Source organism: Halyomorpha halys, unplaced genomic scaffold, assembly GCF_000696795.3.
Source record: "Halyomorpha halys isolate HHAL.00 unplaced genomic scaffold, Hhal_1.1 Scaffold594.1, whole genome shotgun sequence".
NCBI lineage: Eukaryota > Metazoa > Arthropoda > Insecta > Hemiptera > Pentatomidae > Halyomorpha > Halyomorpha halys.
Window position 1 is genome coordinate 89,419 of NW_027114174.1, and position 16,850 is coordinate 106,268.

Consider the following 16,850-nt stretch of genomic DNA (forward strand, 5'->3'; position numbering starts at 1 on the left):
TTTAACAGCTTATATTATATATTCATTTTTAACACTTATAACAACAACATTATTCACCAATAATATAACATACCTTCAATTATAATTTCTTCCTCACGTTAATTTAAAAGTTACTTTTGCAGGCTATTCTGCCCAGGTCATTTCCTTTATTATAAGTTAAAAGCCTATTTAAAAAGTAAATTATTAGAGAGTCATATTTATTATTAATAAGCTTACTAAGCTTAAGTTTAGTTACCTATTTAGCTTAGTAAGCTTATTAATAATAAATATGACTCTCTAATAATTTACTTTTTAAATAGGCTTTTAACTTATAATAAAGGACCTGGGCAGAATAGCCTGCAAAAGTAACTTTTAAATTAACGTGAGGAAGAAATTATAATTGAAGGTATGTTATATTATTGGTGAATAATGTTCTTGTTATAAGTGTTAAAAATGAATATATAATATAAGCTGTTAAATATTTAGATGTCCTTGAGGATGGCTGAAATGGCCGAAACGTTGGACTGGTGAAAAATAAAGTGTTGAGACAAAAAAGGATACAAATTTTTGATTTATTTAGTAAATAATTACCTTGTCTCAAGAAATTGAAATAATATAATTATTTCCTTTTGGTTCAGTTTAGTATTGGAAACACTTAATTATTAAGAGGATTCATGGAAAGCTGACATTTATAATAATTGAATATACATGCTTGCTGATCATATTTTTATGTTTTGCAAAGTTTTTCCCAGGTGTATTAGGTAAGTGGAATGCTAAATGTATTAAAATTGATTGCAGTAGATTTTTATTTTTTTTTTTCAACATTTAAACCAATTAAAGGATTTTAACTCAGTTCTTTTCGAACATTCAACCATTATGTGTAATTTAGGTTTATGTTTCTATTGAAGGTTAGGGATGGTTATCTTATGGTTACTTACCTAAATATGGAATTGCTGAGATCAAATTTACTAAATGTGTTATAATGTACAGTTGTAAATAGTAAAAAATAAATAAATTAAAAAGAATATATGGAATTTATAGTAAGGAGAAGTATTGCAATTATTAAAAAAATTGAATTTCAGTTTTCGACATAAATAGGTTTCGTGGTCCCATTAGTCCTAAAAAAATAATTTTCACTAAATGATTTGTGTTTGTGAACAACCTAGCCCATTAACAAAAAGTGGTACAAAACTGAAATCACATATTGAGAGCACTCCTATACCTGGAATTTTATTGGGAAATTCCTATTAAAATCTATTTCCTGAAAATTCCAGTTTATGAAGCATATCCAGAAAGTAAAAGTACTCAATTTTTTGTATAAAAAAAATTATTGTTTTATGTGGGTTGTAAGTGTTACCAGAAGCTTTTTCATAGCCTCCACTCTCCAACTCTACCACTATCTCCTTCATCCACTTCAACACCATCTTATCATCCATTTAAAATTATTTTCCACCCTTGATAAAATGAAAAGATGAAAATCTAAAGGGGCCAAGTCAGGGGAGTAAGCAGGCTGGATCAACATGCAACAAACACACTTCTTTTGTCAACGTTCCTCTCCATTTGTTTTGAATTGCTCTCTTGAACTTTTATCGAGAAACCTTATAACACCCCGCACCTCGCTCTTGACAGGATATTTTATTGATATATTTCATTGAAACAGACACTATGAGATAAGTTTTGAAACTAGGTCTCGGATGATCGTTGTGTTCCAGAGACACACCCCTCCCCCCCCACCTTATTGTTTCCAACTTTAGAATTGTAAATTTTCTATTCTGAAATTCTCCAGTTACCTCTTCTTTCCTTAGTCCAAACATTAAGGGAATACTCAATTCTCTAAAATATTAACAATAGCTCTACAATATGTTGAGGATGATCAAGTTGTTATCTTGGTAACCATTTGTGCAAATTGACTAATATTTTTTGTGAGAAAAACAGGTATTAAATTTATTTGATTTTATTAGCTTTAACAGCAACAGGATCATTGCCATTAAGGTAAGTAAAATCAAATATATTAAATATCTGTTTTTGTTATTCAAATTAAAAAATAATTTTTTTTTTTCGTGTAACTCTGCTCGACTATCTTTTTAATAATATTTTTATATTTTTCTCCTTCTTTTTATATAGGTGATGTATTGATACAACAAAAAAAGTGCTTGCCTGTATATTGATACCTGGATTTGTGAATGTGCACTGTTGCAAATATCCTTTTATCTGTAACTATTCTGACTTAATTAATTCATGATTTTATGGTTGAATTTTCTATACCCAACCATCAGCTTTTTTGTATGTTTTTATTCTTGCTCTATATCTAGCTAGTTAACAATCTGTAATTTTTTCCAGTTCACCGGCAAGCTTCAGCAATAAAAATGATAAAGGATTCGATGAAGATCGAAGCTAGGCATGTTAAAAGGTATGCTCTTTCCTTACAAAATGCTGATTTTCTTATAAACTTAAATTATTATAAATTAATTATTAACCACTAAAGTAAGAAAGTAATTATTCTTATTAAAGAAGAAGAGTATATTACCATTAGCTGAAAACCATTTTTTTCTAAAAAAAATTAACAACAGATATACCTGCAAAATAATGCAGGATTAGAGATTTGCTTTAATTATTGTTCTATAATATGAATTATTTATGTTCATCCATTAATCTTTTATATAAATGTGTGAACTTATGAAATTAACAAGGTCTTACACTTCCTGTTATTCGCAATCTTATAATAATTCATTCTTTATAAACACATCCAAACATCATTTTTGTTGAATTTTTTTTTCTTAAACTTTGTCAAAAATATGTTCTGAGTTAAGCCGGGTATTGATGAAGCCTGAGGCTGTGTGCAATGCTGGCTCATAATCTTCTCTTAGAGATATTCCTGTCTTAGTTAAAGGAAATCCCGAAATAATAGTGAAAACATTTTTAGAAAAGCCTACTTTAAATCATAAGTATAAAGTATGTGTTGCTGCAATTTAAATTTTTAAAAATTATGTGAAAATTTTTTACTTATAATGGAAAATGAAAAAAAAAATAAAACTTTAGAAAATGTTTGTATAGGTTCCACAAATTCTTTAAGATATTAATTACAGATAGTTAGAAAAAAAAAATTTAACTTTTTTGAAAAATTTCATTGATTTAAATTGAGCCAGTCAATTAATTAAGTTTTAGTTCCTAAACCAAACCCTCCCAGTATTTCTATACAATTGGATAGTTTTATATAGCTGCTCATTTTCACCTCAAGTTTTAATGTGCTTCCTGATTCATTAAACACCTGTGACTTTTAACTTTACCCTCAATTCAATTACTTGCAAATGTCCCCTCTTAAGGTAAATCAAAAATTGCTTTAATGGGTTTTAAACTTTACTAGAATTTTGTATGAGCAGTGTAGAAACCGTCACTTGGGCTTCAAATGCTCATGATTATATATCTTGATATCACAGAATAATTCCTTAGTATTAATGAATGTGGAATATGTACTAATGTATGTTGATAAATTTTATTTTTTCTTTGAAAAATGAAGGTATGTGTTTAAATGTGATTCATTATAACTTTTTATTGATATTTGTAAAAAATATTTACTAAACTAATAATATTTCAATAAATGTCTTGTAATTCTCTTTGTAACATAATTTTGTATTTATCAATTAATTAATTTAATATCCAAAATAGTCTCAACACTATATATTTATTTATTTGTCCTACGTTTCGGCCCTTCCAGCCATCCTCAGGGACATCTTCAACATAAATTTCCTCTCACATTAATTAATGTGAGAGGAAATTTATGTTGAAGATGTCCCTGAGGATGGCTGGAAGGGCCGAAACGTAGGACAAATAAATAAATATATAGTGTTGAGACTATTTTGGATATTAAATTAATTAATTGATAAATATTACCTGGTCTCGAAAAATTTTGAAATAATATAATTATAATTTTGTATTTTATTGTATATAATTGTAGTTACTGTTTATACTAAATTAAGTATTTCCTAAATTTCAGAAAACAGCTTAGTGCTTACCTGCCGGCGCATATATTGAAGCGAGAGAAAAAGGTTTGTACAGAGAACACTGAAGAGCTTGTTGCTGAATTGTCTCAGTCACAAGCGATGATTAAGACAAGCATTGGTCAGCCGCTGTTGCGCCGCGCGATGAGCGAGCTATGTCGTGCACTTGCTATTTCATCACCCAACATCACCCTGTTTCAGGATGGTGATGATAGCGATAAGTGCTTATTCAGTCTCACCAGTTCCAATAAGAATATCTGTGAAAGCAACATCCCCATTGCACTTAACAGTTGAAAATATATTTAGCTCATTTTTATAAATGTTACTATTTATATTTAAATAAATCATTGCCCCCTTACTTAATAATTTAATTGGGAGACTTAATTTATAAATTTTATTCATGATATTTACAGAGGGGATTCAGGCTCAATTTCGTGCCAAGTTGGACTAAGTTATTTAATCCCTTATTAAAATTAAATAGTGTTTTTACTAAAATTATGAGTTAGACAATTGTTACAAAGTTATCGTTTACAGTTAATCTTGTTATATTTGAATTATTTTGGTTAAATAAACTTAAATTTCATTCTGAGTACAATTTTTTTTTGTAATACATAATTAGAAATTTTAATGGTATTTTATTTGTACTAGGTAACGCGGTTTAGTTATATAGTTAGTTATATAGAATAAACATGTTGTCGAGTTCATTTGTACTTATAAGTTGTATATTAATGAACAGGTAGCTGCAGCGAGAAACAGTACATCTCCAATTCGTAAAAACGGTGTCTCACAACTACAAGTTGGTGATGGTAATAAAAAACGTCATTCGGATTCATCACTTGACTTGTTGCAGAAGAAACAAAAACTCCACCAAGAACTTCCTGAAATGGCATGTGTTCCTTAATTATATGATAATAAACTTTTAAGTGAAAATTGAATAGCCCTGTTTCATTCAAAGTCATTGCACTAATTTGTTTTTATTACTTTTAAATAGAGATCTACGGCAGTAGGTGTTTGTTCGGGCCGTTCCCTTTGTCAACATTTTTAGCAGCTGTAAAATTTTAGGATGATTATTGTATATATTCTGTTCCTTTCTTTGATTGTTGCTCTAATTGTTAAAAACGTCTTCAAAACATTTAAGGAATTTAAATAACAATTATTTAGTGTTAAAATACATTTTTTTTTTTAAGTTAATTTCTTGTTTTCCAATTACTGGTATTAATAATTTTACTAAATAATAAAAATTCAAGCAATTAGAGATGTAATTATCCATTCCATTAACTTTCCATAAAATTTATCTATTTGATTAATACAACACCTACTGCCTATTCTCTTTTACCATATAAAATCCAGTGGTGACTTCAATGAAACCTGGAATTTATAGTCTAGTAGTAGTTATGAATAATCAGTAAAATATATTTTTTGTTTTACATACAAAGAATATGCAATGTGATGTATTGTTATAATTTGTGTTAAGGAATTACTGAATTATGTTTTGTAATGAAAATGTATATTTATATACATTCATACAATAATTTATTTTATTGATATATAATTTAGATCTGACACTTTTCGTAAATCAATTATTTAATCTGAACTTGAGATTTTTACTTTTTCAAGTATCCATTAGTTACTAAATGTTACTCATTTAAACAAACCATCCTGATCCAAAGAGTTTTGGTTCTGTTAGGGCTAAGGCCCTAATATGTTCCCAGAAATATTAAGTGATAAATAAGATTGATTCTGGTGAAAAGAAATTGCTGTTTCTGATCCATAAAATCAAGGTTACACAATTAACCTTGAACAACTTCCAATAAGCTTTATTTATTTCAAGAGATATCAAGCCATGGAACTTTTTCATTTTCTTTTCAATTAAAATATTTACATTATTAACATACTGGGAATAAATATTGCTCTATTTGAAAACCATTACCGGTTCTAGTCTTACAATAATAATCTCAGGCTATTATAAATGACCATAGGACTTTGCTAAACTAAGAGAGGATCATAATTGAAGCTAGAAGTGAACTAAATAAATCACAAAATTTGTATTAGTAAATAATGTCTTATTTAGGAACAAACAGATCTTCCTTATTGAATTTTTTAATCAAAAGTTGATTTCCCATCAGATCTTGAAGTTATAAGCATTTATTATTTATTGGTACTTTTAAGAGCCCAAAGATTGTTTTGACTAATGAGTTTTTAAAACACTTGTTTGGTTCTTAAAACAACTAGTACATGTAATAAATTCATCAAACTTTTAGATTCATCGAGAACTTAACTTTTTATAGAAATGTTACGTAGAGGTTTCAGAATTAAGGCCGCAATGTGTATTTGGTTGGATGCTTTGAGTGAAGTATATATTTCTTTTATATTATATAAATCTAGAACTCAGAAAAATTTTACCAATTATTAGAAGTATTTTATATTTCTTATAATATCTAAAAAATAAAATAAAATAAAAAAAAAGAATCTTAATTTATAAACAACGATGTTCAGTTATAGGTATTAAAAATGTGCAGATTAAATCATGGTCTTGATTAATCTCCTTTTCTAGGATGGTGATCCACCGATGAATAGGATAGTTGTTTCTTGTGGTGAAGATTCAAATTCCTCACTATCTGCCGATGAACATAATAGAAACCACGAAATACTTGACTCGAGTAAATCAACTTTAGAGGTCATCATCTTAGTTTAAACATTTTTACTTATATTGGTCTCTTAATTTTCATTTTACTATAACATAGATATTTCTATTTTATTTTTCAGAGTAAGAAAACTGACAACATACAAGAAGAGGTTATCTGTTTATGATAAGAATATATGGAACCAGAATCTATAGGTACGTTGTTACTTTTTGAATAAATCTAATTACCCTAAGTTGAAAAATTGACCAGTAAGATATTAATTTTATTTTGTCATGGAGCAAAAGATTGCCTTAAGGTGGCTCAGGCTTGCTTAGAGCGTTGGTTACTACATCAGAAGACACACCCTGAGGCTTCTCAAAAATGTGTTTTGTTAGGACTAACATTAGAGAGAAAGGTTAAGTAATACTTGGAAGTCTCCCCATAGTTTTCTTAAGCATTATTAATTTTAAGCATTATTAGCAACATATCACCTTACATTTTGAATCTTAATACTAAACAACCCCTGGTGCGACTCGTTCACAGGCGGATAATCGCATGTTCACCCTCACTCTTCTGGACACACCCTTATTCCAGTTGAGATATCAACTTGAAAATTACCAAACTTTATGTTCTACCCTGTAACTAACGATTCTGGACACCTCCCATTCAATAATTTCTGTGTCATATTTTTGTCTATAATATTATTATATTAATTAAAGTTTATTATCTGGTGGATGGATGACGTGATATAAGACACACGAGATCTGCTTGGAGTCCAAAATTGGAAGGCAACAGCCGAATGGCGAAGGTTCATAGAGGAGGCCAGGACCCATCGCCGGGTTGTAGCGCCAACTAATAGATAGATAGATAAAACATGATGATTATGGAAACGTTATATTATTACTGCTTATAAACAATATAAATATTTTTCTAAATTAGACTTCACTGTCAGAGTTCCACAAAAGTGCGTGCTATTAATTAAATACTTTTTGTTCAACTTTTCTCGAATTTTGCCTCCCTCTGCCTCTCCCTAATACTGGCCTTTATTATTAATAGAGCTAACGATTTATTTATGCATATTTCTGCATCTATGTTTGCTTTTTAAGTATTTCTTGATTTCTATTGTAGCTAACGTTTAGGAAAAACTAAATCATACTGACTATATTTGAAGGACCTCTTTAAATTGTTTCCAATTGCTATTTCTGCAGATGTTAAAATTTTTTCCGTTTCTGGTATTAGGGAGCACTGAACTGTTTGTTTTTTGCTACTTTATGTATACAAACTTTCTGATCAACTAGGATAACAACTACAAAAAATTATGCTCATGACTCGAGAATCTTAAAGACTGGTTCACTTCAAACAAAGCATCAAATACCTTCTGGATGGCTAACAGATTTGAAATTTATTCATTAGTATGACTAAAATTAGGTTCTTTACGATTTAATGATTTTTGTTTTCACAAGTCTACAATTTCTCTTTTAACCTTGAAAAGGAATCTTATAAACAAATTTTTTTTAAAAATCTTTGTGCAAAAAACCTGAAGCTTGGCTTGTTTTTTTTGTTTTATTACTATAAAAAAAAAGTTAATTACATTTTTTTTTACTGAAAGCATCTTCAGGTTTTTGTCATTTGATATATATTTAAACTCATTTAAAGCAATCATCAATATTGTATATTTCTATACATGAGAAAACTAATCAATAGTTATATAACCTACCCTCATCATGTCATATGGGTGCAATTTTGAAATAATTTGAAGTGACTGCAAACAAAGCAATAAATCTTTTTTGCTAAATAAATTTTTCTCCACAATTATAATAACATCAACACAGCTCCACCAATCTAGTCTAAATTTAACAGTGGTTTAGGTTCCTATAAACAATTTAAGGCAAAAATTAGATCTATGCAAATAAATTAGAACCAGAGATATACAATTTGAGAAGTTTTTCTTTATTTAAAACTACTCTTTCTCTCTCTTGTAAAGACATGTAATCTAAAAGCATTAATATGTTTTGGAAGAGCAGACATTCAGCTTTCCAACAGTTGTGGAATTGTTGGATTTGGATAGCATCCTGAATAGTTATGAGCCCTTTAGAAGTTAAACCTCAGACATCGGCATGAAAAAAAAAAAATCCATAAAATCAGGTTCTAAAATTTCTAATGTTTGATTTCTATGATAATTTAGAATCAAGACTTTTGAAGGAGGCACTTATGACTTGTGAAGGTAACTAATAATACAAAGAGCTGGAATACAATGGATTAATATTGAGGATATTAATTATTTATCGACTAATATACATTATGATAATAATTATATACCCTATCTTTAATTGATTTACCATTTTTTATGTATTAAGTTTGTAGCATTAGGTTATTGCTTATTATTTGTTTTTTGAGAAATCTAATTGGTGACTGTTTCAGGTTGTTTGAGGTGGTTTCACCATTGGGGGTCTATATATATGTATCTTTTATATATAGATAATGCTACCTCTGTACCTGCTGAGGTGAAAGAGTCGCTCAGACCTTTATCTCTTGTGACGGTAAGTACGTTGGGGTTCTGAACCATGGATGGCAGTGGACAATTTCAATATTATGATATTCTATACTTTTCTTTTAATACATAAATATATATATATTCTTTTTATATATATATATTTATAGTACGAGTCGGAGTTTGCATTTTATTACAACAAAATTCAGAACCCTCAGTATTTGGATAATAATATATTTCTTGGAAGAATTCTTTTAAAATAACACTTGAGTGATGACTTATCATTGCTTTGTATTTGTTTTGTTTGTTTGTTTTTTTGTTTCCAAGTTGAAGGGTAATGAAGACTTTTAAGACGATCAACCACTGTCTCTAGCCGATAATAATGACTTAATTTTGTAAATATCAACACCAGTGTATAAAGAAATATACTCTTAAATAGTTAGCATTATTTATTTATTTCTTATTTGGGTTAGGTTTAAGAAACTTTTTCAATATTCTACTTTTTTTTTTTTAATATTTATTTTTATTGATAAATTTTATTATTTTCAATAATTTTGCCTACACATTTATTGTTTTTATGAAACTACAGCCAATGTCTATGTATGCCACTTTGTTGCATCATTGCCTCTCATTAATGTATCATTGATACATAGCAAAGAAGAAAGAATATATTTACTCAACCTTTGATGGCTGACAGTGTCTAGCCCTAGCCTACTGCCGGTCTTTAGGCCCAATCCATGTTTAATAAATAAATGACTGGTTTTTATGTAATATTTTATTAATTGTATATATTGGTTTTCAACATTAAAAATTCCTGTTATTTAGCAGGGCTCCTACAAACGTTTGAAATATTGGACTTTGCTAGGTATAAATTAAGCTTACATTTCATAATTTATTACATGTTTGCAGTTTAGATGAGGATCCTGCACCGACATTGTTAAAATATAACATTATTCAAATAATTATGTTTTTGTTTTAAATTCATTTCAAGGCAACATCTTGGTACTAAATATTTATTGATTTCATTTAAGAAAAACATTCCTTACTGTTGATATTTATTTATGATAATTAATGCGTGTAATTTTTCTTTAAATTTATTTTCTGTAAGTTTATTGCATATTTCCTTTTTATATTATTTTGAAAATTGTAAATCTCTTTGACTGTAAATATTTGTAATTCTTAGTAATAAATAAAATCTCCTCTCCTTTCACTTGGTTGTTATTTATTACCTTATTACTCTGATTAAATTAATAATCATTATTTTTTTAATGAGTTCAAAATATTCAATTGTGTTCATCCAGTCTATATACAAGTATGTACTCAAATCCAACAAAAGTAAAGCACTGCTGGGTCAACTATAATAATTTATTACAAGCCAGTTAAGAAAAAATTAAATAAAACATCTATAAAGATTCAAAATGAAGTTAGCCATTGTACCTTATCTGATATATTTTTATATTTTAGTTTCAACCCTCACCAAGAGTTCCCGATTGTCCTCAAAGATGGAATGATAAATCAAAATGATAGTTATAATGGATAGAATTATTTAGGTCATTCTCCAATTTCAGTTGATGGAGCTTTTCTTTAAAAAATTCACTAAATAAAAGACTTAACTAGAGTGCTACCAATGGGTAGTTTCTCTACATGCCTGTAACACTCCAATTTAACTTAGATCAGATTTACTAAATGTATTATAATGTACGGTTGTAAATAGCAATAAATAAATATTTAAAAAAAATAAATAAAATAAATATTTTTTATTAAAATTAACACAGTAATTAGGCACTACACTTTGTTTTTCAGTCCTTAGTTGTATATGTTACTCCCTGGATTAAGATGATATTGATTTAAATACACAAAAACTATAATATTAAGAGTGTGCCTGTTTCATGGTATTATCAAGGAGCATTCTCTGATTTTTTTTTTTTAGTTTCCATTTTGTCAAGGATAAAATTAAAAATAAATTTTCTGCTTTGAGGATTACTTATCTTTCAAACAGACAAATATAGTCAGTAGGTTGGTCCATGTACAATTTGTAACAATCTGAGAAGAGATGATAACACAAAACATCCTTCCTGGCTGGACCCACTCCAAGGATTGAGGGTTTTATATCACTTGTGAAATATTTGCTAAAAACGGGAAGAGGAGACTTAGGATATTTAAAAATCACCTGAAATTGGAACATGGCATGAATTATAATTTCAATTCGTTTTCGACAGAAGTACGTTTTGGTCACTTCTTTTTTTGTGAAGCGTATGCAAGTAAACAAAACGGGTGCTCCATAGGCGTAGGCAGGGTCCACCCTAGATTTTTGAGGCCCAAGATAAAAGTAAAATAAAAAAAAATATTGAACTTATTTAATACATCGTATATTTCGGAAGGTAATGACAGGGCAAGCTGGTGGCGTCCAAAAAATGCTCAGAGATAAGTTCAAAACTGCCTTAAATTTTTATTGTGTGAGCCATTGGTAAACCTTGTTAACGTTTTAAATTCAGTCGTTTCATTTTCAATAGTTTATTGTGATTATAGATAACACAATTTTAAAAAGTAATGATTAAATTTTATGAAGTAGAAATAAAATAGTGGGGGTATTTCTTGGAATGTTGAATTAGATGTCTTTCTTTTAACCAACGTTTCAAAACGTGTACCCACATACATGTGTATGAATCCCACACACGGATAGGTACGGGCTTATCCGTGTCTTTTGAAGATTTCCACCGACCCTCGTAAAAAAAAAAACATCACAAGAGTGATAAAGCGTCTAGAGTAACCACCTAAACGCACTGTCACGTTTAATGCCCATAGGCGGACTCAGGAACAGCCGTAGGTTGTTGATATCCAGTGTGGTCCCATCCATGCTGCGATATGGAAGGATGCGTTGGGTACTGAGGCCTACAGAAGACCGATGGTGTCGGTGTTTCGTAGGTGTGCGCTAAGAATGATCAGCGCGTTTCGTGCAGTCTCATACGTAGCGGTTTGCGTGGTGGCGAGGATGCCGTCGATTGAGCTGATCGCCGATGAGAGGAGCCGCTCTTATAATAATGTTGACTATATTCCCAGAGACGTATTAAGAAAGGAGACTCTAAGAATATGGTATTCAGTGGAAAGTGGACGCACAGCCTGGTGCCCAACATCGAGGCCTGGGTGAATAGGAACCACGGGGAGGTAGACTATTATATCACCCAGTTTATCACAGGGCATGGTTGCTTCCAAGCTTACCAGTATAGGTTTAAGGTCGATGAGACTGGAGAATGTCCATTGTGCCCAGGAATGGAAGAGAGTGCAGAACTTGTGTCACCGCTTTCATGAAGAAAGAAGAGAGTTGCGAAGCGTTTGCGGCTCAAACCCGACAGCAGATAATATCGTCAACATAATGCTGCTTAACCACGATTATTGGATGGCAGGCAAACGATTTGCTGCACAGGTGATGCAGAAGTTAAGAAATAAGGAGAAAGATAGGCGAACCAGGAGATAGTCTAAAACAATGAGGCGGCACTCAGCCACTCACCCTCATGATGTAATGCTTAACGGCGGTCCCGTGGAGGGTGAGAAACAGGTGTAGGGAGGTTGGTTTTAGTGGGTAAAATCCCACACACGGATAGGTACGGGTCTATCCGTGTCTTTTGAAGATTTCCACTTATCCTTGTAAAAAAAACATATGTATGAATGAATGTACGCGCGCGCGTGTGTAATGGGATGAGTCTTGCACTCCCGCCTAGGCGAAATCCTGCCTACGCCCATGGCGCGTGCTCCGCTGTTTCTTCGATAGCAAAGCTTGCAGGGCATTCTGCGATGATTTCTGATTTGAAGCGGACTCTTGACCATTCGTGTCCAGTCTACAGTCGGATTAAATAAAATCAACCTGTCAATAAAAAAATAAAAACCTGGGTATCAAGTCAAGGTACCAACTAGAATTGGCAGCTTGCCACTGAGTGAAAGTTATTTGTCGTTCTTCTTCTTTAGAAACGCTTCCATAATACCTACTTCTTTCTTCAACTATAATTTCAACAGGAAGCAGCCTGGCAATCACGCTCGCCGCTTCATAGCAATCAGTTCATAATGCACATACTGTCCTTAAAGAAACTCTGCGATAAATGGAATCCATCTGTCTACACATGATTTCGTTGGCAACACATGTTTCCAAATTGGAGCTCCATGTATCATATATGAGGGGACAACAGTAGCAAAAAGCCTTCTCTGGGACCTCCAACGTTTGACAATAAGGATGTTACTTTGGCAGATTTAGCACTGATGTACTTGAGATATTGTGGTTCTGGGGAGTACACACCAGCAACTTGTTAGATAACATCGATTGACCAGACGGTGCCACTTTATAGAATCATTTTTTTTATATTTTACTAAAAGTAGATCTAACAATTTTGATTAAACTCGGTATATCAATGTAAAATTAGGTTGGTTTTTAATGTCAGGTAGATTTTATTCTCATTAAAACCGGAGTGACAGGGGATTTTTAAAATAATCTTCTTAAGTACCTTTAGTTATGTTTGTTTGAAATAATTAATTATCTCACATTTTACGTTACACGTTTGCTTTAATATAAAACCAATAAATACAAACTATGAAGAGATTTGATAATTAACTTAAGTTGGCGTGAGAAAAATTGTTTGTTCCAAGTTGAAGGCCCATTTCCAGAAGTTAATAAGTTAGTAAAATAGACGCCATCTGACCCAGCGGGACCCGCCCCACTTAGGCTCCCAGGGAGCTAGGTTCTATATCACTTTTGAAATATTTGCTTCAAATGGGAAGAGGAGACTTAAAATAGGTAAATCGAGCAATATTTAAAAAGCCCAAAAATTGAAAAACGGCTTGAAACCCTCCGTGGTAGCCTTATTTATCTGACTTTTTAAACAGACAATTATACCGAGTAGGGTGGTCGATGAACGACGACATGTCACAATCTCACAAGAGGAGATAACACAAAAGTTGCTTTTTCAAAAAGTGATATAAGATCGTCTCTCCCTGGAGGTCTTAGTAGGGTGGGTCCGGCCGGGAACGATTGAAATAACAAAACCATAATCATCAGGTAACAGATAATAAATATCTTGACTAGAGAATAAATTTTAATATATAACGATATATATGGAAAGCCAAAGATTTTAGAAAAATAAATGGCATCTTACATAGAAATTCACGGAAGGTAATGAAGAATGACAAAAAATTCATAAATAAAACGTCTTTTGAGTTTGACCATGAACGCATTCGCAATGGGTTTAGACTTAATAAATAATTTCGTCACCATAATTATTTGAAAGTTAGTTTTATATTTTAACTGACCCTACATCTAAGCCTTTCAGTTAACAGGATAATGACATGAAATCATTCTTAGTATAATTTTTCAATATTTATTCTATAACAACTTAGCATTCAATAATGCAGAATGTAAATTTTATTGAACTAGTTTACTTTTATATTTCTGGCATAGTTTTCCAAAGAAAAGTGTTAAAAATTTATCTACGAGAAATAATGTTAAAAATTATTTTCCTAAAAGAGTGAAAACCGAAATTTGAATGTTTTTTTTTCTTCTTTTTTTTAAATCGGTATCACCTGGACTATTGTGGCAAGTGCGTGCCTGCTTCTGGATATTGTCTAGAAGAATTCCCTGAAGACAATCAAAACAAAAAAAAAATGAATGAATCTACTTTAATTTTTAAATAAATTTGATGGCTAATTAGCACTGCATTTGGAGAATGGCCAAAAACTGCCTAAGAAGAATAAATAAGATACAAATAAGATACAAATTCAAACCATAGTAGCAGTGGATCTTCCTTCAAAAGACCATGAACCAGCCACACGCTAAATTGATCAACATGAGGAGGCCCATTCACCTCCAGATATTTATCGTAGCAATATCTCCCGCCAAATAAAATAGTTGCTATGGAAGTCTGTTTCTGTAAAGAAGTATGTTGAACGCACTTTTATAAAAATTAAATACTCATTTCTGTAGATCCAACATCTTTTAATAAAATATCTAGCAACTTTTATAGGTGGTATATCATAAGAGCCACCTAGATCACTACTAGACAACTCCACTGGGAGATCTTCACCCCCATTACTAGATTTAAATTATAATGAAATGTTTTAACTGAACTGGTTTAAACAGCATACGATAATTATTTGTTTCTCGAACAGCACATGCTATTAAAATATCATTTTTTTAAAATACAGCTACACGACTTTTTCAATTTCCCTAATTTCTGAAATAATCAATCTTTCAGAAAACAAGTTCTTCTTAAATAATGGAACATACCGTGGAGGTTGGGTTGTAATTAAAGTAACACTGACCTGTAGGCGACTTCACGGAGGGCCTCGACAGAACATATTCATGAAAATCATGAATAGAAACCAGGTTTGTGTGTAGTAAAAAACCTAAAATCATGCAAAAACCTAAATCCAGCAAAATAAACTTTATTGGTTATTGTATAATATTAAGATATGGAAACCTTGGGAGTGGGTAGCTAAGGGGGCTGTGGGGTGTCCGAATCGGGCTGTTGAAGACAATTATTTTCTGCTTCAATGTAGCAGAATCAGCACTAACACTTCATAGGTTACATAGGTACAGATTTAATTAATAAGTATAAATCTTATTTGAATCAACTTAAACTCGCCAAATACTCTTCACGTCTTATTTGTCGATTTCAAAGCAGCCTATGATTCCGTAGACAGGGAGTGTCTTTGGAAGAGCTTGACCGAGATCGGAATTCCTGGAAAAACAGACAAAAGCGTGTACGAATGATCCTAAATGCAGAGCCATGATAGAAGGAGAAGTATCTGAAGTCAGAACGGGTCTGAGACAAGGAGATGGACTCACCAATGCTGTCAAATCTAGAAAAAGTAATTAGAAAAATATTACACTAAGATGGTGGGGTGGACATCGAAATCAAACATAAAGTCCTCTCGCACACGGGCGACATTGTAGGAAGTAACCAAGATGACTTGGAAAGACTCTATTAAGAGAAGCAGAGGAAAACGGCTTCCATGTAAATGAATATGGAAGAAAATATATTATTGTAAGCCGAAACATCCGCCTTAACGACATGGTCTGGTTGGACGACAATCGTTTTCGAAAGAAAACAGTTTCAAATACTTCGGCTCCACAATAAAATCAATAAATTATCAACGGACTGAGATAGTCAATAGATACCAGAGTATAACAAGCGCGAAGAGAGCCTTCTCTGTGTCAAGAACACTCAAATCCCTAAAAATCTTAAACCTAGGGTATACAATGCCATGATAAAGCCAGCTTCAGAGCTGAGTATAAGGCTACGAGACCTGTGCTCTAATAGGTTCCCTAGAAAGTAGAATAGAGAGATTTGAATGGTAAGTCAAATTACAATTACATGAGCTATCTGGAATTATGGAGGAGAAGAACAAACTGTAAACTGCCAGCAGAATCTCGTCAGTCAATATCTCATGATATGAAAACAAGGAGGTTAAGATGGACAGAACATATGGCTCGAACCAATCCATCAGGACGCCTCTACACAACAATGAATGCCAGTATAGTAGGCAAGAAACCACGAGGGAGGCCAAAAACCAGATGGATAGACAGAATCAAGAAGAGTGAAGCAAACTGGAAAGTAGTAGCCTAATATAGGCAGGCGTGGAGAAGGTTGGTTCGGGCGGCCAAAGATGTGCAAGGTCTGTAGAGCCAACTGAAAACAAATATATATAAAATACTTTCCATATTTATGCAAACATGCATAAAAAACTAGATTACTCTTAAACGGCTAACTTAAT

The 16,850-nt window shown here is 31.6% G+C and overlaps 1 protein-coding gene across 1 annotated transcript in view; it reads left to right on the forward strand.

The window, feature by feature from the left end:
- The window catches only part of LOC106684569 (poly(A) polymerase type 3), a 37,984-nt gene extending 27,682 nt beyond the window's left edge, over positions 1–10,302 (forward strand). The window contains exons 11-16 of the mRNA XM_067051419.1: positions 2,320–2,389; positions 3,974–4,025; positions 4,714–4,863; positions 6,532–6,654; positions 6,744–6,816; positions 9,023–10,302. Coding sequence (XP_066907520.1) covers positions 2,320–2,389; positions 3,974–4,025; positions 4,714–4,863; positions 6,532–6,654; positions 6,744–6,788 — 440 coding nt within the window. The 3' untranslated portion in view covers positions 6,789–6,816; positions 9,023–10,302. The remainder of the gene's footprint in view (positions 1–2,319; positions 2,390–3,973; positions 4,026–4,713; positions 4,864–6,531; positions 6,655–6,743; positions 6,817–9,022) is intronic.
- The last annotated feature ends 6,548 nt before the right edge of the window (positions 10,303–16,850 follow it).